This window comes from Mandrillus leucophaeus, unplaced genomic scaffold (assembly GCF_000951045.1).
Source record: "Mandrillus leucophaeus isolate KB7577 unplaced genomic scaffold, Mleu.le_1.0 Scaffold392, whole genome shotgun sequence".
Taxonomy (NCBI): Eukaryota; Metazoa; Chordata; class Mammalia; order Primates; family Cercopithecidae; genus Mandrillus; species Mandrillus leucophaeus.
Window position 1 is genome coordinate 2,140,807 of NW_012104165.1, and position 24,737 is coordinate 2,165,543.

General features: G+C 37.2%; 1 protein-coding gene and 1 pseudogene across 2 annotated transcripts; both read right to left on the reverse strand.

The window, feature by feature from the left end:
- Window positions 1-3,373: 3,373 nt before the first annotated feature.
- On the reverse strand, window positions 3,374-4,318 carry LOC105547635 (olfactory receptor 2G3-like). The gene is given in 1 exon segment (XM_011991289.1): window positions 3,374-4,318. A coding segment is annotated over 1 exon segment (945 nt).
- A 2,228-nt stretch (window positions 4,319-6,546) lies between these two features.
- LOC105547636 lies at window positions 6,547-10,312 on the reverse strand (annotated as a pseudogene). The gene is made up of 2 exons (XR_001007246.1): window positions 10,230-10,312; window positions 6,547-7,948 (listed from the first exon to the last, which is right to left on the reverse strand). The product of XR_001007246.1 is annotated as a keratin, type I cytoskeletal 18 pseudogene (transcript).
- Window positions 10,313-24,737: the final 14,425 nt, after the last annotated feature.

The following is a 24,737-nucleotide window of genomic DNA, read 5'->3' on the forward strand; positions in this document are numbered from 1 at the left end:
TAGCTAGCTGGGACTACAGGTGTCCACCACCACGCCCAGCTAACTTTTTGTATTTTTAGTAGAGACAGGGTTTCACCATATTGGCCAGGCTCGTCTTGAACTCCTGACCTTGTGATCCATATGCCTCAGGTTCTCAAAGTGCTGGGATTACAGACTTGAGCCACTGTGTCTGGCCACAAATTCTTGATACTATATTATGTTTTTGCTACCAGGCAAAAGGGGCTCACTGCTGGATGTGCTAGAAGCCAATACTATGACACTGGATTTCTAAGAAAAGAAAAACTTTTCATTATAGGTTGACCAACAAGGAGACAGGAATCTAGCTCAACTGTATCTCCCTGTGCTGGCTTTAAGATAGTGATTTTATTAGAAAAGGTTTACGGGTGGATTCTGGAATTAGCAGGTGATTGGTGGAAGGAAAAGGGAGGTCTAGAAAGTCCTCAGAAATGCATAGTTGTCTCTCCATTCCTCTTTGTGGGTCCCAGGTGCAAATTCAAAGGGAGTTCGTATGAAACATGCAGTGGAAATTCGGGTGTGACATTAACAAGCTTGTTCTGTGCAAACTCCATTTGGCCATATTGCTTCCAATTAATTTTGGCCACTTTTGTTATCTCACAAATGGAGGGAATTTCAGTGTTTCAGAAAGTTATTTATTTTCTTATCTGCTATCTGGCAAACTCAAGAATATCTGTCAGTTATTGGTTTCCTATTCTTTGGGGGCACAATTTCAGTTTCAACTTTTCAGCAAGTTGTTTCTTTTCTTATATGCTATCCTATAAACTCAAGAATTTTATCATTAAAAAAACCCCTTTGGGGCATGATTTCTTTATCAAACTTAAAAAAATCCCCAGTATAACAGGGAATTTCCAGCATTTTAACCTGAAACTGAAGACCATCATTGAATGCAGGTTTCAATTGCCAATCTAGAAGTTTACTAATTCTTCTGTGTATTGGAGCCTAGATGTGCATATCTTTGTCAATCAGTTTGGCCTAAGGGAGTCTTTATTTTAATCATCTTTTCGAATAGGAAAAAGCCTCAAATTAAGTGTTTTCTCAAACTTTTTCATTATAGCTATCTCATTTCTAACAAAATTATAGTGCCACAGTTATATTGTGTAACTGCTTATGTACAGAGGCTCTTTGGAGAACCACCAACCATTGTAATACTAAAGATTTTTGCTACCTCCCCTGGAATCAATTTTGCCCGTGTGGGGGTGTTACCATCCCTGATATGAAGGTATACACTGAGAGAAATAAGACGAAATATTAAACCAAATTTTAACATAGGTGACAATACTTTAAAAGAAAATTAGTTAAAAAAAATGTAGTCATTATTTCTGGGATACGAGATAATGAGCAATTATTTCTTTTATTTCCTAGTTTCCATTATATACTTATATATACCTATAGGGGATGTTGTAGATTCTATAATATTATGTATATATTCTATAATTTTAAGTATGTGAAAGAAAAACTGTATCTTTTCCTTTGCCAAGTCATAGGTCTTTAAATATATTAAATTTTAGGGTTAGATGATTTATATATCTTTAGTGTTAACACAAACTGAATATATTGCTTTACTTTTTTTTTTTTTTTTTTACAGACAGGACATTTTTTAATGGTTTCCTTTCAGAAAGTTTATCTTGACATAAAAGTGCACTTCACTTGCTCTCAATTCAAACATTTGTCTTCATATTTCTAAATACAAGTGTTTCTGGAAAGGTTTTTTTTAAAAATTTTATTTATTATTATTATTGTTATTATTATACTTTAAGTTCTAGGGTACATGTGCATAACGTGCAGGTTTGTTACATATGTATACTTGTGCCATGTTGGTGTGCTGCACCCATCAACTCGTCAGCACCCATCAACTCGTCATTTACATCAGGTATAACTCCCAATGCAATCCCTCCCCCCTCCCCCCCCATGATAGGCCCCAGTGTGTGATGTTCCGCTTCCCAAGTCCAAGTGATCTCATTGTTCAGTTCCCACCTATGAGTGAGAACATGCGGTGTTTGGTTTTCTGTTCTTGCGATAGTTTGCTGAGAATGATGGTTTCCAGCTGCATCCATGTCCCTACAAAGGACACAAACTCATCCTTTTTTATGGCTGCATAGTATTCCATGGTGTATATGTGCCACATTTTCTTAATCCAGTCTGTCACTGTGCTTTACTATTAATTACCCAATGAGAATTTGTGATATTCTGTAGATTTGATAACATTTTCATGGAGATTTAATTAAAAGCATTGACATAATCATTCTATAGACATTTATTGGCTATGTAATTCATGTCAGAAACTGATTAGACACAGCAAAATCACACATGAATAAGAAGGTCTATACTGTTGAAAAGCTTACTAATGCATCTTCTTCAAACAGACATACAAACAAATAATGAAGTAAAAATGGGATAATGCCATATACTTATATGGTCAGAGGTTTTAGGGACTATAGGCCATAGACTGATGAGATTTATAAATACTTTTCAGTTGAGATATGATTTCAGCAGGGTATAGAAGGTTGAATAGAAGGTTTTTAAGTGATAAATGCCTAGAAAGATTTAGGATCACTCATTTTTAACAAAGGGAAATTGATACTCTTTTTTAGTGGCCACAATTTTATCATTCTGTACTTTTGTCTTTCTGCCATAGTTCTTATGACACCATAAAGTTTACAGTGTCTTCATGCTTTCCTTAGCCTCTGATTTTTCTGTCCTCCCTCATATTTTTTATGTTTACCAAGGTCAATTTTAGAGTCACTTGCAAAGAAAATATAACTATTGGGTACTGGGCTTAATACGTGAGCGATGCAGTAAGATGTACAATAACCCCCCATGACACGTGTTTATGTATGTAACAAATCTTCACCTAAAATAAAAGTAAAAAAAAAGAAGAGGAATCAAAACCTTGAAATAAAGGTATGATGTTCTTGCTGTGGAAATTTAGAAGCCACAGGGTTTAAGGATTGTAGAGAGATCCTAAGCCCTTATTACTCCCATCCTCTTACTCAATTACTTCATGTAGGCTGTGACTTACTGTCTTTGAAATAACATAGTAAGGGCACTGTAGATGTGAGGAATCTTTCACTTGCAGAGAGGATTTTCAATCTCTGAAATGGCTGATTTGCAGAGAAGTGGAGTCATTTATTCTCTAGCATAGCGATTTCCAAATTTTGTATTTATTTACCAGTAAAACAAAGTAAAAACAAAGTAAAGCAAAGTAAAAGCATAAGCTTGCTAAATTTTCTTTTGTCATTTAAGAGCATCAGGCTTTGAACATGAATGTGTTTTGGATAAATAAATTGATTTAACTTCTCTTGATAAATGCCAACATTTCTTTAGTGCTCTACATTCTACTTTTCTTCCATCTAATTCATGATTTTGCTGAACATTTTTTCATCCACAGTATTCTCCTCAGTGCACTCTTTACATCTTTGTTTTGTAAAGTGTAGATCGGAGGGTTAAGGCTGGGTGTGATGATTGTGTAAAAGAGAGTGAAGAACTTCCCTTCATCTTGGGATATGGTATTCTGTGGCTTCATGTATATATAAATGATTGTTCCATAAAACAGAATTACTACTGTGAGGTGGGAGCCACATGTATTAAGGACCTTATGCCACCTTGTTGCTGGCTTGATCCTCATTACAGCTTGAGTGATAACTCCATATGAGATAAGAATTAGTGATAGAGGTACGAAAAGAAATACCACTCCAAGAGCAAAGACAGCAATCTCAATTACTTTTGAATAGACACAAGCCATCTTAATCAATGCTGGCATCTCACAGAAAAAATTATCCGCTTCCCGGTGCCCACATCTTGGCAACTTCAAAGTCAAGGAGCAAACAATTAAGGCACCAGCAAGACCACTCAACCAGGCAGTGAGCACCATTTTCTGGCAAAGCTGAGGGTGCATTATTAAGGTGTAGTGAAGAGGTTGACAGACAGCAGCATAACGATCATAGGCCATCACAGCCAATAGAAGACATTCTGTGGCTCCCAAGTCAAGGACAAAGAAGAATTGGAGCACACACACTCCATAAGTAATAGATTTTTTTGGACCCCATTGATTTGCCAGCATCTGGGGGATAATGCTAGTTGTATAACAAAGGTCCAAAACAGACAAACTGGATAAGAAAAAATACTTGGGGGTATGGAGCTGGGTGTCTAGATAAGATACAAGAATGATGGTTGTATTTCCTACCAGAGTCACAATATAAACGATGAAGACAACCACTGAGATGATGGGCTCTAATTGGGGTCAATAAGAAAACCCCAGAAGGATGAAATCTGTTCCAGAACTTCCATTGCTTGTTTCCATTATTCCTTAAGAAAAGCTAGGAGACAATATCATGGTAACTAAAAATAGTGTCAGCTTTAGGTAGAACTGAACATCTCCGAAGTTTGTCATGGGTATCCAAAACTCTCTTATTTGCATGCTTTCTCTCATTGGGAACATCTCTTTTAACATTTCCCCATGGCCCAGTGCCAACAACTTGTTCATGTTTAATCCAAAATGAATCTAATAATATGCTAAATCCAATCAGGCTGAATTGTAAATCATTGAAAAAACTTAATTTGCTATGTCATTCATTGTTCTATGTATTTCAATTAAGTAATAAAATCATGAAGTCAATTATGTGATTTTTAAAAGAAGCGTACGTATTGAGGAGTTGTTCCTCTTTGAAGCTGTGATGTAAGCATCACTTGATCATGATAAATCCTTGCATTATTGAAGGAGTTAAGCTTGAGGTAAAAAGTTAAATGATATCTTTTTTTTTTTTGGAATAAACTCCACCATTTGATAGAATCACTTTCAAGATTTACTTGCAAATATCTACATTCCAGCCATTATAATTGTACTTATCATCACCACCAACTTACTCCTCCTTCTTATATATTTTTTACTCCTCAGCATTGCAGGCACTGTTGTTGTTCTGTCAATTTTGGTGTTCCCTACTATTCTGCCTTTTTTTGTGAGTGTGTTTTTTGTTGCCAGGAAATAATTATCTTTCTTATTATTTATCTTTACTTACATGTATAAAGGCCCATATGTTTTTTGAGCAGCTTTAACGACTGATATTACACCATCTAAATAGCCTTACTGATTTGTTGCAGTTAAATATTGAGGTGATTCCAGAACTATTTGGCCACCACGTACAATGATCTGTGTCCAATCCTACTTACCAGCCATTCAGCAGAATTAGCTGGGCACGTAATTCAAACAAAAAGCAGTTCATTAAATAGCCAGAGTTGTTTTAACCTATGGAATTTACCAATTACGTGAGTGGATGTTCTGATTGCTTTGAAACCCTTTAGGTAAAACCATCACCTCATCGGACTCTAAAGGAATACAGATACAGATAAAAATGTCATCGATCTCACTATTTCTGATTATTGTATCATATCACTAAGCAGACGAACTATTTAATGAGTGACTGAATTAGTTTTTTTCTTTTTTTTTTTTTTTTAAAGATAGAATCTTGCTCTGTTCAGGCTGGATGCAGTGGCTCATGCCTATAATCTCAGCACTATGGGAGGCTGAGGCGGGCGGATCGCTTGATGTCAGGAGTTCAGACCAGCCTGGCCTGTGTGGGGAAAATTTTGTATTTTCTACTAAAAATACAAAAATTAGCTGGGCGCCATGGTGTGCGCCTGTAGTCCCAGCTACTCGGGAGGCTAAGGCAGGACAATTGCTTGAACCTGGGGGCGGAGACTGCAGTGAGCTGAGATCGCACCGCTGCACTCCAGCCTGGGTGACAGAATGAGACTCTTGTCTCAAAAAACAAACAAACAAAAAACAAACAAAAAAAATCTTGTTCTGTTTCCTAGGCTGGATTGTGGTGACACAATGATAGCTCATTGCAGCCTGGACCCTTGGTGCTCAAGTGATCCTTCCAACTCAGCCTCCTAGGTAGCTGGGACCACAGATGCATGCCACTGTGTCCAGGTAATTTTGAAATGTTTTTGTAGTGATGAGGTCTCACCATGGTGTTCAGGCTGGTTTGGAACTCCTGGGCTCAAGCAATCCTCCTGCTTGGGCCTCCCAACTGCTGGGAATACAGGCCTGAGCCCTGGTGCCAGGCTAATGGTGAATTAAACATTTTTTCTGCTGATAATTTCTGACCACAAAATTCAGAAGTAGCATACTTTACATTTATAGTGTCCTTGAGGCCATGAAAACCTCATTTGCTTCTGGTATATAGTAAAATAAAGGGAAGATAGATTATCTATAGTATGTCATTGTTATAATTGTTTTCGTTAGAACATAATAATGTTATAATCATAAAGAAGGAAATGTTATCAAGTAGTATGAGATAGAGATGTAGTTTTTCACAGCACAGAAATGGAAATCTGATTTAATCAATGAGTGTCCAGTTTTATTTTTTATTTATTTTTATTATTTGCAATAGGTTGTCAACTAAGGAATGATAGTGCTTCAATGCACAGATTCTGAACTCAAAGTCCCTGGCATCAAATTCCAGCTTCACCACTTGGAAGCTGTATCCTTGGGCAATTATTTTTTTAATTTTTTTATTATTATTATTATTTTTAACTCTGAACTTTTTATTGGCCTCCTGCTCCCCAAAGGGTACCCTGCTTCTGCTGGCTTAATGCCTCAGAACTTTGGTGTTGTTGGTCTCAGACACCACTTTGCCATCCACTATCCGGCGGGTGGTGGTCTTTTGGATGGTTTGCATGGAGTTGCTGCTGTCCAAGGCATCACCAAGATTGAATTCCTCGCCATCTTCCAGCAGGCGGCGGTAGGTGGCGATCTCAGCTTCCAGCTTGACCTTGATGTTCAGCAGGGCCTCATACTCCCGGGCCTGTGGCTGTGCCTCTGCCCGGGTCTGTGCCAGCTCTGACTCCAGGTGCAGCAGGATCCCATTGAGCTGCTCCATCTGTAGGGCATAGCGGGCCTCCACCTCCCTCAGGCTGTTCTCCAAGCTGGCCTTCAGATTTCTCATGGAGTCCAGGTCGATCTCCAAGGACTGGACTGTACCTCTCAGCTCTGTGAGCGTCGTCTCAGCAGCTCCAACCTCGGCGGACTGTGTGGTGACCACTGTGGTGCTCTCCTCAATCTGCTGAGACCGGTACTTGTCTAGCTCCTCTCGGTTCTTCCGAGCCAGCTCGTCATATTGGGCCCGGATGTCTGCCATGATCTTGGCGAGGTCCTGAGATTTGGGGGCATCTACCTCCACGGTCAACCCAGAGCTGGCAATCTGGGCTTGTAGGCCTTTTACTTCCTCTCCGTGGTTCTTCTCCATGAAGAACAGCTCCTCCTTGAGAGGCCTCGATCTCTGTCTCCAGCTGCAGTCGAGTGACATTGGTGTCATCAGTGACCTTGCGGAGCCCATGGATGTCGTTCTCCACAGACTGGCGCATGGCCAGCTCTGTCTCATACTTGACTCTAAAGTCATCAGCAGCAAGACGGGCATTGTCAATGTGCAGAACGATGCGGGCATTGTCCACAGTATTTGGCAAGATCTGAGCCCTCAGGTCCTCGATGATCTTGAAGTAATGGCTCCAGTCTCTGACCTGGGGTCCCTTCTTCTCCAAGTGCTCCCGGATTTTGCTCTCCAGCCTCCCGTTCTCGGTCTCCAGGCTCCTCACTCTGTCCAGGTAAGAGGCCAGGCGGTCGTTCAGGCTTTGCATGGTCTCCTTCTCGTTCTGGATGCCTCCCATTCCTGCCAGACCCCCGGCCATCCCTGAGGCCAGGCCCCCGGACCCCATGCCGCCCCGGAAGCTAGTGGAGCGGGACACGGAGATCCGGGAACCAGAACCCCCGGCGCCTGCATAGACACTGGCCGCGCTGCTGACCGGCCGGGCGCCGTAGCTGGGCGCCTGGACAGAGCCCAGGGACCGGTAGTTGGTAGAGAAGGTGGAGCGAGTGGTGAAGCTCATGCTGTATAGGAGGAAGGCGAGACGACAGGACTCAGGCTTTGCCCACCTGGGCAATTATTTAACTTGTTTGTGTACCAGATTCTTTATACATGAAGAAAATGTAGTAAAATTTCCTTCCTCAAAGGGATGTTGTGAGGGTTAGTATTTATAAAAGCACTTGGAACTGAGCTTGGTTCATATTTAATTCTAAAAATGATAACTTATATCCACCTATCATTGTTATTCTGCCTACCCCTTAGTCCATTAATTTTTCACACAGTGATTTTACCACAGTGACCTAGAACTAAACTGGAATGCTTTACAAAAAATTTGTGTAGCTTTAAAATTTACAAACATTTTTATGTACACAAAAATATGCAGAATCACAATGTGCACATTGAACTGAAAAGCTTCAGGAGCAGGAGATGACTTGAGGTCTCCAAACACTTTGATTACAAAATTCACTCAAGTTCCTTTGACTGCTGTTGGGTTTGTGTTGGGAATTAAAAGGTTATGAATTTCAAAGTGGAAAAAAACCTCAGAAGTCATGAATCTAGCCTTCTGCTCTGCATAGGAGATCCTTCAACAGAATCTCTGCACAACTGCCACTGGCATAACTTCAATGACAGAGAAGTCAAATACACTTGAAGCAGCCTCTCTTCTTTAGTCAATGCTGCTTATATTGAACTCAAAGATGGTTCCTTGCCCAGCCGTGGCTGGTCTTCTTTATTCTGAAAATAACACAGAGTAAGTCAACTTAACATGGCCTCATAAAACCCCCAGTATTGTTATATGAATAAATACATGGATACAACAAACAAAAAGTAAAGCCTGATGAGTTTCAGTGTATATTCTTGTAACCATCACCTAAGTCAATAAATAAAACGTTGACGATTACTCTAGGAGCTTTTCTTTGTGCCTTCTCCCAATGTTAACTCTTCCCTATCCCCTGAAGTATCCACTATGCTGATATTTATAGTAATCCCGTCTTTGCATGTTAGTAGGTTAATTACCCAAATGTGCACCTCTAGGCAATATTGTATAGTTTGGCTTACTAAAAATTTTTTATATACCTTTTAACTCTCTTTTAATATTAGAATCTATTACCAATATACGCTTAGATTTCTCTTCCCAAAGCACATTGTTAGCTGTTCCTACCACTACATGCTCTTTAATTACCATGCTTTTCTCGTTCCTCTTCCCTGAACACACCATGATTTGTCAAGTGCTGCAAATTAGTGAGTACAAAAGTAAGCACGATACTCCACTTGTGCAACACTACTGAAGAGAATAGTGAATGTCTATGATCTGCATAATTTTCTAAAATATACATTAATTATTTTTAGCAGGTATAAAACATTACTGGCTCTCTTTAAACTTTGGATCACGTAAAGCTCTGGCCATTCTTATTAGAAATGCTGCCAAGTCAGGCATGATAATTTATGTAATTTAATGTTGTGAACTCAAATACAGGACTTTTCATTTAATACTTTTTAACATTTGCATATTGATTTAAGCTTTGGATCTCAAACTTCGGATATTTTAATTTCAATTTAAAAGTGAATGTGTTATTTAAAATGAGACTTATAACACTGGAGCTGAAGAAATAGATGGCAAAAAAGAGGCATGCTACATTTTAATGGAAACTCAGTTTTTCATTTTTCATAGTATGGACTTCAGAGCCCAATAATCGCGCATAACTTACATTTTACTTTCTTCAGTGAAATCTGAGACAAATGAACCAAACATATTTCAACATAATTTATGATATGGAGAGAAAATTAGAGGCACAAAATTTCAAAACTGTCTAAAATTTTACAAAAAGCAAAAATACATGGATCTTTTATTAATTATGAAGCAAGAAGTATACTGCTGTAGTCATACAAAATTCAAGATGAAAGGACGAAATAAAAATAGGTAAGACCCTAGACTGGTTCAGACCACCTGTGATTTTTGTTACAATTGATCTCAGCCATTTCCTCACTGTGTGAACTTGAGCAGGCTAATTAACTTCTTTAGCCTCTGATTCCTTATCTGTAAAATAGCTATTCTAATAGCACCTGCTTATAGGATGGCTATGAAGAGGATTACATGTTATGCTAAATATTTAGCATGATGCTTGGTGCATAGAGAGCATTTAGTAACTTCAAAATCCATGAACTGCTCTTGTTGAAGTTTAATCCTCATTCCTGAGGATTAAATTTATATTTAATCCTCAAAATGTTAGTATTATTTATATCTCACATACCTTTCACATTTTTGCTTTCACGTTAGGCTGAGTCTTATGCTATCTAGGATCTGTTTTCTACCGGAGTCATCCTCTGTTAGAGATAGCACAGAATACTTACCAGAAGCCGAAAAGATTAGAATATATTTTCATGAAGGAAGAGTTCACAGCTGTGATGTTCTCCTGTAGTCCAAACATACCCATGTTCCCATTATGATGTTCCTTCATTTAATTAATAAATTAGAAAAAAAATTCTTGTTGGGTGAGTTACTAATGCCTCCAAAAATTGGATTAACCACTGGTCATACTGACACTACAGTGCCATTCACACTTAAATGCAACAGCTGAAGTAAAATTTAATAGAAGGCTCTATTTAATGTGGATATTGGAAGTAAACTAGATGTGGGACTGGTGAAAGTCCCTAATAATGAATTAGGTTTGGTTAAATATATTTTTGGTTGGCTATTTGACGTCTTTTTAATGTATACTCTTGTTATTCATATTTATAGCTAGATTTTTGCCTAATTAAACAAGGAGAGCACTATGTTGGTCAATGTATATTCCAAGAATCATTAACATGTAGCAGGGATGTATTTATTTACAGCTCTAAAGGCTACCTATGTTTATATGGTTTAGACCTTGGAGACTGATGCCCCACAGAGGTGATTAAGCAAAGCTATGACTGTGGTCAGAGGCATATCCAAATAATAATTTTATGAAAAGTTCTCTTAAGACATTAGGTTTTGGCCAGGCGCGGTGGCTCACGCCTGTAATCCCAGCACTTTGAGAGGCCAAGGCAGGTGGATCACCTGAGGTTGGGAGTTCAAGACCAGCCTGACCAACGTGGAGAAACCCTGTCTCTACTAAAAATACAAAAAATTAGCTGGGCATGGTGGCACATGCCTGTAATCCCAGCTACTCAGGAGGCTGAGGCAGGAGAATCACTTGAACCCAGGAGACGAAGGTTGTGGTGAGCCGAGATTGCGCCATTGTACTCCAGCCTGTGCAACAAGAGCAAAACTCTGTCTCAAAAAAAAAAAAAACGAAAAAAAAAACCCAAAAGACATTAGGTTTCATTTTTTCTTTTTGTTTTTAAGTTTTTAAATTTTAAAATTTGGAGATTAATTATATACTATATTAAATTTACATTGAAAAATGAATTTATGATGTAAACTATATCTATAAAAATGAACACATTTACTTGAAATTTGGTTTATTCAAGTGGTAAGATATCAATAAAATTGGATAAATTAAGTTAGGTAGGTGTTGTTTCTATAGGACAGAAAATATTTGGCTTTAAAAATTTATGGGATAATCATAATTCTAGGTTTATGAACCATATTATCATCGTTCTATTTTCAGCAAATTAAAAATAGTATGAACACTCTGGAGCTTATCCCTCAATTTATGGTCTGGAAACTTACCACCACCCCCAGCTTCTGGTAATTACCATTCCACTCTCTGCTTCTATGAGTTTAACTTTTTCAGATCCTCATTTAAATGAGATCATGTAGTAGTTGCCTTTCTGTAACTGGCTCATTTCACTTAACATCATAGATTCTAGGTTCATCCATGTTGTTGCAAATGACAGGGTTTCCTTTTTTTGTTACGAGTGAATAGTACACCACATTTTCTTGATATATTCATTCATTGATGAACACTTAGTTTGATTCCATATCTTTGCTATTGTGAATAATGTTGCCATAAACATGGGAGTGCAGACATCTCTTTAGCATACTGATTTCAATTCCTTGGATACATACCCAGTGGTGGGATGGCTGGATCATATGGTAGTTCTATTTTTAAGTTTTGGAGTAACCTCCACACTGTTTTCTACGGTGGCTGTATTAATGTCCATTCCAACTAACAGTGCGCAAGGGTTCCTTTTTCCCCCCACATTCTCACCGAGTTGTTATCTTTGCTTTTTATGATAGTAGCCATTCTAAGAGTATGAAGTGATATCTCATTGTGCATTTAATTTATATTTCCCCATTGATTAGTGATGTTGAGCATTTTTTCATATACCTGTTGGCTATTTGTAGGTCTTCTTTTGAGAAATGTGTATTTAGGTATTTTGCCCATTTTTATTTTCATTAAAACAGAATTTAAACTATTTTATTTTATTTTTTATTTTTATTTTTGAGATGGAGTCTCACTCTGTCTCCCAGGCTGAAGTGTAGTGACACAATCTCAGCTCACTGCAGCCTCTGCCTCCTAGGTTCAAGTGATTCTTGTGCCTCAGCCTCCTGAGTAGCTGGGACTAGAGGCACTTACCACCACACCTGGCTAATTTTTGTATTTTTAGTAGAGACAGGGTTTCACCATGTTGGCCAGGCTGGTCTCGAACTCCTGACCTCAAGTGATCCACCCACCTAGGCCTCCCAAAGTGCTGAGATGACAGGTGTGAGCCACCACAGCCAGTTCCATTTTTAAATAGAATTATGTTTTCTTGTTTGCGTTTCTTATATATATTTTAGATTATTAGCCCCTTATTAGATACATCATTTGCAAATATTTTCTCCCACTCCATAGGTTGTCTTTTCATTATTTTGTTTGTTTCCCTGACTGTGCAGAAGCTCTTTAATTTGATATAATCTCATTTATTGGCCGGGTGCAGTGGCTCATGCCTGTAATCCCAGCACTTTGGGAGGGCGAGGCGGGCGGATTACGAGGTCAGGAGATCGAGACCATCCTGGTTAACACAGTGAAACCCCGTCTCTACTAAAGAATACAAAAAATTAGCCGGGCGTATGGGTGAGTGCCTGTAGTCCCAGCTACTCGGGAGGCTGAGGCAGGAGAATGGCGTGAACCCGGGAGGCGGAGCTTGCAGTGAGCCGAGATTGCGCCACTGCACTCCAGCCTGGTGGACAGAGCGAGACTCCGTCTCAAAAAAAAAAAAAAAAAAGATTATAATAATAATAATCTCATTTATTTATATTTGTTTTTGTTGACTGTGCTTTTGGGGTCATATCCAAAAAATCATTGACCAGATCAATGTCATGGAGCATTTCTACGAGTTCTTTTAGTAGTTTTGTAGTCTTATGTCAAAGTCTTTAATGCATTTTGAGTTGATTTTTGTATATGGTTTGAAGTATGCATGTAATTTTGTTCTTCTACATGTGGATATTCAGTTTTTCAACACCATTTATTGAAGAGACTGCCCTGTCCCCATTGTGTGCTCTTGGCACCTTTGTTGAAAATCAATTGATTATAAATGTATGGATTGATTTTTAGGCTATTTTGTTCCATTGATTTTTGTGTCTGTTTTATGCCAGTATCCTGCTGTTTTGATTACTATAGGTTCACAGTAGATTTTGAAGTCAGGTATTATGATGCCTCTAGTTGTTTTTTTTTTTTTTTGGTTCAGGGTTACTTTGGCTATGGATTTTTGTGGATCCACACAAATTTTAGAATCGTTTTTTCTATTTCTCTAAAGAATGACATTGGTACTTGGATAGAGATTGCATTGAATCTTTATTTGGGGTAGTATAGGTATTTCAAAAATATTAATTTTCCCAGTCCATGAACATGAGGTATTTTTCCATTTTTGTGTCTTTTCTAATTTTAAATATCAGTGTTTTATAGTTTTCAGATGTACAAATCTTTCACCTCCTTGGTTAAATTTGCACCTAGTTACTTTAATTTATTTATTTTTTAAATTGTAAATGGGATTGCTTACTTCTTTTTCAGATGATTGTTATTGCATAGAAACACTGCTGATATTTGTATATTGATTTTGTAACCTGTAACTTTACTGAATTTATTTGAATAGTTTTTTTTTGTTGTTGTTGTTGGAGTTCTTAGGGTTTTCCAAATAAAGGATCATGTCATCAGAAGAGACAATTTCACTTCTTCATTTCCAATTTGTATACATTTTTTTCTTTTTCTTGCCTAACTGCTCTGGCTAGGACATTCAATACTATGTTGAACAGAAGTGGTGAGAGCAGGCATCTTTGTCGTGTTCTGGATCTTAGAAGGAAAGCTTTCAACTTTTTATAACTATGATATTAGCTGTGGGCTTGTAATATATGGCTTTTATTGTGTTGGAGAAAGCAGATTCTCAGAATATAATCTCCAGATTTTGTAATCTACAGATAAAATTACATACTGATTACCTACTTTGTACTATGGAATTTAAAAAATTTCTTTCAACTAAGTTAGATGAAATTGTCTGTTGAATCATCTAATGATACTTTCTGAAAGATCTGTGAGCAGGAATTATCTTTTGATCCCTATAGGCTCTCCACATCTGTTATAGTAACTGGCATATAGCAGGTATTCATTTAATGTTTATTAAAGACTATAATTCTATACTTTCTAATATTAAAATCAATTCTGCTAAAACTGGTCATGATTATATTAACTTTGTTTTTTAAAATAAACTTTATTTTAGAAAAGTTAATATGTGCATTATAGGAAGCTGAAACACACAAGAAGAAAAAACAAAGTCATCCACAATCACAAGCAGTTTACAGTTTGACATGACCTTCTAGGTCCAGTGTGTACATAGACAAAACATTCAGTTTTATGGGATTGAGATTATACAGTATGTATCACACTTTTCCACACATCATGAATATTTGCCAATTTTAAATCCCAAAGCTATGTGAGTATTTTGATAACCAAGAATACACAACACCAACTCAACCTGTTAGAAAAAAATGTAATTCTGCCTTTCTTGAGAAAAAAATTTCATAGAAGACAAAAATGGCAACACACCTCTAGATAAAAGTATGGGCAGAATTCTGATTAAATACTGTATTACCTTAATGCTCAATTTAAAATGAAACATAAAGCAACAGAATATACTAAGTATAATGTTTCTAAGAGAATTCATTAGCAGATCTGTACCATTAAAATATTAGAAGGTATGTTTGCTTTGGATTACTTAATGTATTCCTATAGTATGGCCAAAAGAGACACACACACATCAATGACTATAGTCAAAATGTAAATACGAACACATCTGCCTTCATCTCTCCCTTTTTACTTCCTTCTGCCCCTCTACTGCCAGCCTGCTGAACAAGTAAGTCCTGACATATACTGCTCAAAGGTGGTTTAACAATTCCATGTCCAAGATGCATCTTTTCCATCAATTATAACAAAAAGATATTTACAAAGTAGCTAATTTACTAGCTCTACTTTTTATCATACATTGTTACCTTGAGGTATTCATAAAGCTTAGATGTTGTAAAGTAATGAATTTTGTCAACAAAAACACAGGTACTTTATGAAAAATGCTCTTATATACCTATGATTGTCACCTAAAACCATCTTCTAGATATGGAGATATTGGCAAAAAGCTCTTCCCTTCACCTGTACTCTTTTCCCTCTTCCATCATCCTAGTGACTAAGTATAGGATCATGTCTAACATAGACTAATTAATTAAGAGGTGGATTAGCAAAGGTCACTCCCAGGAGACAGGATTTCGTAAAAACAAACGAAAGAACATTTACAAAGGGATTGTTTGAAGTCCTAGCCAAAGCAATTGGGCAAGAGAAGGAAATAAAGCGCTTCCAAATAGGAAGAGAGGAAGTCAAATTATCTCTGTTTGCTCACGACATGATTCTGTATCTAGAAAGCCCCATAGTCTTGGCCCAAAAGCTCCTTCAGCTGATAAAAAACTCCAGCAAAGTTGCAGGACACAAAATCAATTTACAAAAATCACTAGTATTCCTATACACCGATAACAGCCAAACTGAGAGTCAAATCAGAAAGGCAATCCCATTCACCACTGCCACAGAAAAGAATAAAATACCTAGGAATACAGCTAACCAGGGAGGTGAGGGATCTTTACAATGAAATTACAAAACACTGCTCAAAGAAATTAGAGACGACACAAACAAATGGAAAAACATCCCATGCTCATGTATAGGAAGAACAAATATCATTAAAATGGCTATGCTGCCCAAAGCAATTTATAGATTCAGTGCTATTTTTATCAAACTACCAATGATATTCTGCACAGAACTAGAAAAAAACTACTTTAAAATTCATATGGAACCAAAAAAGAACCCATATAGCCAAGACAATCCTAAGCAAAAAGAACAAAGCTAGAGGCATCATGCTACCCAACTTCAAACTATACTACAAGGCTACAGTAACCAAAACAGCTTGGTACTGGTACAAGAACAGGCACATAGACCAATGGAACAGAATAGGGAGCCCAGAGATAAGCTTGCATATCTATGACCATCTGATCTTTGACAAAGCTGAAAAAAACGAGCAATGGTAAAAACACTCCCTATTCAATAACTAGTGCTGGAAGAACTGGCTAGCTACATGCAGAAGATTGAAACTGGACCCCTTCCTTACACCATATTCAAAAATCAACTCAAGATTGATTAAAAACTTAAAGGTAAAACCCAAAACTATAAAAACCCTGGAAGACAACCTAGGCAATATCATTCTGGACATAGGAATAGGCAAAGATGTCAGGACAAAGACACCAAAAGCAATCGCAACAGAAGCAAAAGTTGACAAATGGGATCTAATTAAACTTAAGACCTTTTGCATGGCAAAATAAATTATCAACAGAGCAACCAGGCAACCTACAGAATGTGAGGACATTTGTGCAAACTATGCATCTGACAAAGGTCCAATATACAGCATCTATAAGGAACTTAAATTTACAAGAGAAAAACAAAAAATCCCATTAAAAAGTGGGCAAAGGACATGAACAGGCATTTCTCAAAAGACACATATGTGGTCAACAAACTTATGAAAAAGAGATCAATATCACTGATTATTAAAGAAATGCAAATCAAAACCACGATAAGATACCATCTCACACAAGCATGCCTGTGTTCATTACAGTACTATTCACAATAGCAAAGACATGGAATCAACCTAAATGCCCATCAATGACAGATTGGATAAAGAAAATGTGGTACATATATGCCATGGAATGCTATGCAGCCATAAAAAAGAATAAGATCATATCTTTTGCAGGAGCGTGGATGGAGCTAGAAGCTGTTATTTAGCAAACTAATGCAGGAACAGAAAACCAAATACCGCATATTCTCCCTTATAAGTGGGAGCTAAATGATAAGAACTTATGAACACAAAAAAGGAAACAACAGACACTGGAGTTTACTTGAGGGTGGAGGTTGGGAGGAGGGAGAGGAGCAGAAACGATAACTATTGGGTACTGGGCTGAATACCTGGGTGATGAAATAACATAAACAACAAACTCCTGTGACAAATGTTTACCTGTGTAACAAATCTTCACACGTACCCCCAAACCTAAAAAAAAGTTAAAAAAAAACACAAAGAGATTGCTTTACTATGTCTATTTTTAACATATCTTGAGCATTAGGACTTATCCTTTAATACACAACAATATTAACTAAAATGCACATGTAGAACAACGGTTAGACCATGGAATCAATCTAACTTATGGGCATGGGTGCAGAATCCTTCGCCTGCATACTTCTTCTCTCAATCCATTGCGACCCAATGAACAATCAGCATACTGTCAAAACATCTAGTTTAACAATTCCACTCAAAAATGCAACCACTCCCAGGAAACAACAAAAAAAGTGCTTAAAGGGTGTTACTTTATCCCTCTACTTTTAACCTATGTTGTACACTTTTAAACATCTAGATGTTTTAGAAAGATTAGATGTTTCAAATAGGATGTAAGTTTTCCACGATATACACAGTAGCATTGAATAAATCATGCATATATATAACATGAACTATAATTTGAAGGTATCTTCTGAATAGTAATATTCTGGCCTAGAACCCTTCCCCTTTCGATCTCTAAATCAACCCTGTGGACAGGTATAAGCATCCATAATACTTGCAGAGGATTTTAGCAATTTCACTTTTGTGTTTTTAAGAACAGTCTTCCCTATGAATTTTAACACAATGTGTACTTAACGTATTAGTTTACTAACTCTACTATTGTCATGCACTTGCAATCCTTTTAATGTTGTAAATTAGGACTCGTTTGTCCACTTACATACACTACATCCACAGCACAGTAAAAGAAAATGCAGACACAAGGGACAATGGTCAAGTGTGCCTCACCATAAACACACTGGTATCTCAATTACCCTTTGCACTTTCTGCTCCTTCTTCCTTCCCAAACCAGCACAAATATAATAAATGTGTACTGCTCAGGGAAGTCGTTTGATCAATTTTCAAAAGACAATATTTCATATGAATTAAAAGGGTATCTACAAAATGTGTTATTTACTACCTCTACTTTTAACATTGTGCACTTCTAAACATCTAGAAAGACTACGTGTTTCAAAGAAGGACTTCAGTCAGTCCACCATATACATAGCAGTGTTGAATAAACTGCACACATGTAACAATGGTTATATCTGAAAGTGTCTTCTAAATAGGAATATTCTGGTCTAGCCTCTCCACCACCAACCTGGTGGATATAGGCACATGTCACTTCGAGCTGATGTTACCATTTCACTTTCAAAAGTCCTTTCCAAAGACAGCCTTTCCATGAATTTTAACAAAGTCTATATAGTAGAGTTAGTAACTGTACTTCAGTCATACATTGACAACCTCTTTAATATCTAGAGACTAGACTAGATATAAAATTAGGACTCCTTTGTTCAGTATATACAAGACACATACAGTATAGTAAAGTTAAATGAAATTCATGTAACACACAGGCAATGGATTAAGTGAAAATTTCTAGTAAACACTAGCAAAACAGTTTTTGCGATTTCACCTCCCTCAATCAAAAGAACAAATACAGAGAGCATACACTGTTTGCAGAGGTGGTTCAACAATTCCAGTTCCAAATAGTATTTCCCACTAGTTTTTAAAAGCTATTGACAAAAAGTGTTATTCTAGTACTTCTACTTTTAAATACATCAAGCACTTCTAAATATCTAGAGAGACTAGATATTTCATAAAATTTGTCCACTATGCACAGAGTACTGTTCAATAAAATTATACACATAACAATGGTTATAATCTGTGGTAACTTATAAATATGACAGTTTTGCCTTTGAACCATTCCCCCCTCACTTCCTTCTCTCGGCCTTCAATCCAATGGACCAGTACAGGCACATGCCGTGCTTATGGATGTTGGACAAATTTCTATCCAAAAGTCATTTACAGAAGACAAGGTTTCCTATGAATTTCAACACAGTGTACAAAATATGCTAATTTTACTAAGTACTTAGTCAAACACTGGCAACCTCTTTGACATCTATGGACTAGATATTGCAAAATTAGGGCTCATTTGTTCATTCTATACACTATATACAGAGCAAAACTAAATGCACAAAACATACAGAAAAATGCTGTCTGAAAATGTCCAAATATAAACAACCTAGCATAGTACCTTTTGCAATTTCTTCCCTCCGCTTCCTCTAAACTATCAAACAAGTGTAGACAGTACTATACTGCCCACAAAGGTGGCTTAACAATTCAATTTCCAAAACACAATATTACCTATGAATTTTAGCCAAAAGATATTTACAAAGTGATATTTTGCTACCTCTATATTTAATATCAAAGTGATATTTTGCTACCTCTATATTTAATATACATCATTCTAAACATCTAGATAGACTAGATGTTTCAGGTAAGGAGTTAATTTGTCCACTATGTACACAGCAGTCTTGAGTAAACTGCACACATGTAACAATAGTTACAATTTGAAATTTTCCAAATATGAACATTCTGGCCTAGACATCTTTCCATCTCCATCAACTCAGTGGGCAAGAATGCTCAAATTTTCAGAAGACAATCTTCCTAGTCATTTTAGAAGAAAATGTACAAAAATATTAGTTTACTAACTCTACTTTTGTCATATTCTGGCAACCTCTATAACATCTAGAAAGACTAGATGTACATTAGGACTTGTTTTCCTCGATAGACACTGTATATACAGATAAGCCAAATTCACAGGCATAAGATATAATGGTTAATCTTGCCTCACTGTAAGTACACTGGTGGCATAGAGCTTTCTGCACAACCTCTTTCTCCTCCTGCCCTGAAGCAGTGCACAAACACAATGTATTGTTACTCAACTGGTGGTTTGGATATCCCCCCACCAACATTTCATATGAATTTTCACAAAAAGACATTTACTAAATGTGTTATTTTACTATCTCTGATTTAACATATATCAGGCACTTCAGAACATCTAGAAAGACTAGACATTTCAAAAAAGTTTAAGCATTGTCAACCATATATAGTGAGGAATAAAATGCACACAAAACAATGGAAAGAACGTGAAACTATCTTCTAAATCTGATGAGTGATATAGAACCCTCTTCTTTTCCTTTTCAGTTGTTCTGGTCCATGTCCTCTAACGCACTGAACAAATGTGGATGTGTCCGCTCCTGTTACTACTTCCAGAGGTGGTCCAACAACTCAATTTCAAAAAGTCATTTCCAGAAGACATCTATTTTCTATTTTTTTTTTCAATAAATGGGAATTTACACGATATGTGATTTGCTAACTCTATCATATGTCGGAAACCTCTACACATCTGGAAGGGCTAGATGTGCCAAATGTTTCCTTGTAAAAGTTTTGGGGGAAGCTGAGAGCAGCTTTCCCATATTATACACAAAGTCCTTCTATAAATGCCAGTAAATTTTCCCAAAGCGTGGTGGGCATCTCCAAAGCGCCAAATGTGGCCTGTTACTCCATTTCTCTCCTCCCACATCAAGTTCTGGTAGAAGGAAGGCCAACCGCCCCACGGACGCTACCGTTCCACCCGTCCTCATCCGGGACTCCGCTCACCTTCCGGCCGTTAAGGCCATTGTCCGTTGCCATCAGGACCAGGTAGGTCTCGCCCAGTTGGGACAGAGAGGTCGCCCGAGGACCAGATCTGCGGCGCCGTGGCCTAAAGAGAAGGCCGGGCCAGTCCCTAGCTCCGCCTTCGCGGGCCCTGCGCCCCAGCAGCCTCCGCGTGGTTCTTCCCGCCCTTCCCGCCCGGCACACCCGCCGCCATCCAAAGGCACTGTGTCCCTGCGGCCACCAGGTCACCGAGGTGGGGTGGGGAAGAGAGGTTCGCCGCTGCTTCAGGACTGGGATCTCTGCTGGAACTCTCCACATTTTTTAATCAATTTGAAATTTATAATCATGTATTTTTTTAGGTATTGTTTTTACTGACAAATTTTATTTCCAGATTTTTCATCAGTTTTCCCATACTGATCAACAAATAGGCCTTCATCACACACTAATTTGTAATATCATTCTTTTTGTATTTAATATTGTAATGTAAAATGCACTAGGGTCTGTTTTGAGGCAATGTTGTTTCAATCATCTGCAAATCAAATTCTTTTGGTTTTTCTGAGACAGAGCCTCACTCTGTCACCCGGACTGGAGTGCAGTGGCACAATCTCTGTCCACTGCAGCCTCGACCTCCCAGGCTCAAGTAGTCTTCCCACTACAGCCTCCCGAGTAGCTGGGACTGCAGGCACGGGCCACCACGCCCGGCTATTTTTTTGATTTTTTTTGTGGAGACAAGGATCTCACTCTGTTGCCTAGGCTGGTCTCCAACTCCTGAGTTCAAACTATCCTCCTGCCTAGGCCTCCCAAAATGTTGGGATTACAGGCAGGAACCACTGCTCCTGACCCCAAATCAAACTCTTAGTAATATTGGATAGTATTTCAGTGCTGACCAGAGCAAATCCTTGCTTATTATTCGTTTATGAAAATGGTTTGACTCTTCTAAGCTGTAATTTGATCAAATAAATCTTGAAATCAATTTGTTACAATCCAAACACAATGCAGACAATTATTGGAAATGTCTGCATTTAAATTTATATTTAAAATAGTTTTTTTTTGAAGAATGTGGCATTTTGTTTTTCCCTTTTGCTCGGTAAAGATTAAAATACTTTAAAAATGTTCAACATATCTTGTTAAGTTTATCTTTATTGATATCATTTTATTTAATTGCTCATTGCTTATTGTTGTTAGAGTTATATATTTTAAATTAATTTTTTTTTCTTTTTTAACTTTTATTTTAGGTTTAGGGGTGCATATGCAGGTTTGTTACTTGAGTAAATTGTGTTTTGGTAAGGTTTGGTGTTCAAATGATTTTGTCACCCAGATAGTGAGCATAGTACCCACTCAGTAGTTTTTCAACCCTCACCCTCCTTCCTCCCGCCACCCTCAGGTAGGTCCAGATGTCTATTGTTCTCTTTGTGTCCATGTGTACTCAGTGTTTAGCTCATACTTATAAGTGAGAACATGTGACATTTGGTTTTCTCTTTTTCATTAATTCACTTAAGATAATGGTCTCCAGCTGCCATCCATGCACTTGCAAAGGACATGATTTTATTCTTTTTATGGTTGCGTAGTATTCTGTTGTGTATATATGCCACATTTTCTTTATCTAGTCCGCCACTGATGGGTATCTAGGTTGATTCTATGTCTTTGCTATTGTGAATAGTGCTGTGATGAACATGCGAGTGCATGTGTCTTTTTGGTAAAACAATTTTTATTTCTTTGGGTATATACCCAGTAATGGGATTGTTATGTAAAATGGTAGTTCTGAGTTCCTTGAGAAATCTCTAAACTGTTTTCCGCAGTGGCTGAACTAATTTAAATTCCCACCAGCAGTATATAAGTATTCCATTTTCTCTGCAACCTCGCTGTCATTTTTTGACTTTTTAATAATGTCCATTCTGACTGGTGTGAGATTTCATTGTGGTTTTGATTTGCATTTCCCTAACTATTAGTGATATTGAGCATGTTTTCATATGCTTTTTGGCCATGTGTATGTCTTCTTTTGAGAAGTGTCGGTTCATGTCCTTTGCTCATTTTTAAATGGGGTTGTTTTTGCTTGTTGATTTGTTTAAATTTCTTATAGTTTCTGGATATTAGACCTTTGTTGTATGCTTAATTTGCAAATATTTTCTCCTATTTTGTAGGTTGTCTGTGTAATCTGTTGGTAGTTTCTTTTGCCGTGCAGAAGATTTTAAATGTTTATTTTGTATATTTCTTTTTCACTGAATCTATAGGGATTTCTAACAACTTCCTTATTTATTTTTTGTATTAAAAATGGAGTGGATTCTGTTATCTTAAAATAATGATAGTTTTCTTTCTTCTTATTTTTTTGGGGGATATACTTGTATCTTTCAGCTAATGTAAAACAACAGTGGAAACTCTTGTTGATATTTGCTCTTAAACATTTTAGTTCAGAGGGACTAAAAGCAAGGTGCAACAAATTAAGAAGTAATGAATAGTGTGTAATGAGAGAAATAGAGTGTGTTTTGAACTAGCCTAACCCAATTTGGTCATGTTCAACACCAGGGTCATTTTTGGTAGTTAATCATGGTGCCTAAAAAAGGCGAGGTGGGCATATGGTTAGCATTTACCACCATAATCTTATGTCCCAGTTATGATGAAAGTGACTCTGATCAAATTCTGCCATGCATATAGAGATTCGTTAACCAGACATTAGCATAAGACAGCTTATGTCATCTGCTCTGTAAATTTAATAAATCCACAACTCTCTGTCCTTTAAGATACTCCAATACTATCTTGTATAAAAGGTGTATTTGAAGAAGATAAGATAACAGTGGTAGGGTTTTACTTTCATGTCAACATCGAGAAAGTGGAACTTATCCATGGCTGGACACAGGCCCATTTAGGGAACAAGTCTTGGGCACTACCCCTAAAGTTTAGGCTACATATCTGGCTAGGTTCTTATGCCCTTCATATAAGAATAGAGAATGTTTCTAAAATATGTTAGATAACCCTTATATATTTGGTGCCATTAATTTCAGGATGATAACGGATTTAAACCTCAATTATTATGTGAGTTGGCTAGGTATCAGATGTTGACCAAAAGGTGGATAACTGAAGGGTTTGTGGTAGCTGCCTTGGAGGGCAGCCTTTCTGATTAAATGCTAGTTGACTTCCCCATCTAATAGTGTACATTTACTGATTAGAGCCACTCATGTCCATAGAATGTAATATTTGAATGAATAAATGCACTTATATCAATTGCCTGACAAAGTGTTTTAAAGTATACTACAGTTATCATGACAAAGTTTTTCTCTGAAGAAACTTGTCTATGAAGCATAATGAGATTGGTAATAGAACATAAATAAAAAGAACTACCAAGGAACATTTCCATCCAACTAACTTTAAAGAAGATAAAATTGACCTAGAGTTAATTGCCTAGTAGAATTAATTTCTACACAGTGATTTGGAATTTGGGAGTACAAATAGTGAAAACAGGTACTGGAATTGCTTCAGTGTTGGGAATGGACCCACATAGTCATAAATGGGTACTTATTGGTACTAGAAAATTTTCTCCACAATTACTCTACATTAAATATTACTCCAGGTTTTCAGGACATGGAAGTAGCTTCTTTTTAAAAAATCCTTTCCATGTTACTTCTCCACCTAGATAGTTTCAAAAAGTGTATTATGTTTTGATTTCAAAATTTTATTCATTGAAACATAAACTTGGTCACTTCTATTCAAGACATCAAAATAAAGATAAATCACTGAATTGTAGGAAAGGTTTGTATAAATTAAATTCTAAAAGTGTGAGCTAAAAATATGCGTTATTAATACAGAAAGCTTCTTAGTAATAACACCAAATATGTGCTCCTTATAATCACATGGATCAAACTTGTACACTCTTTAGTTAAGGGATGTAATGGGGAAAAATAGAAGATT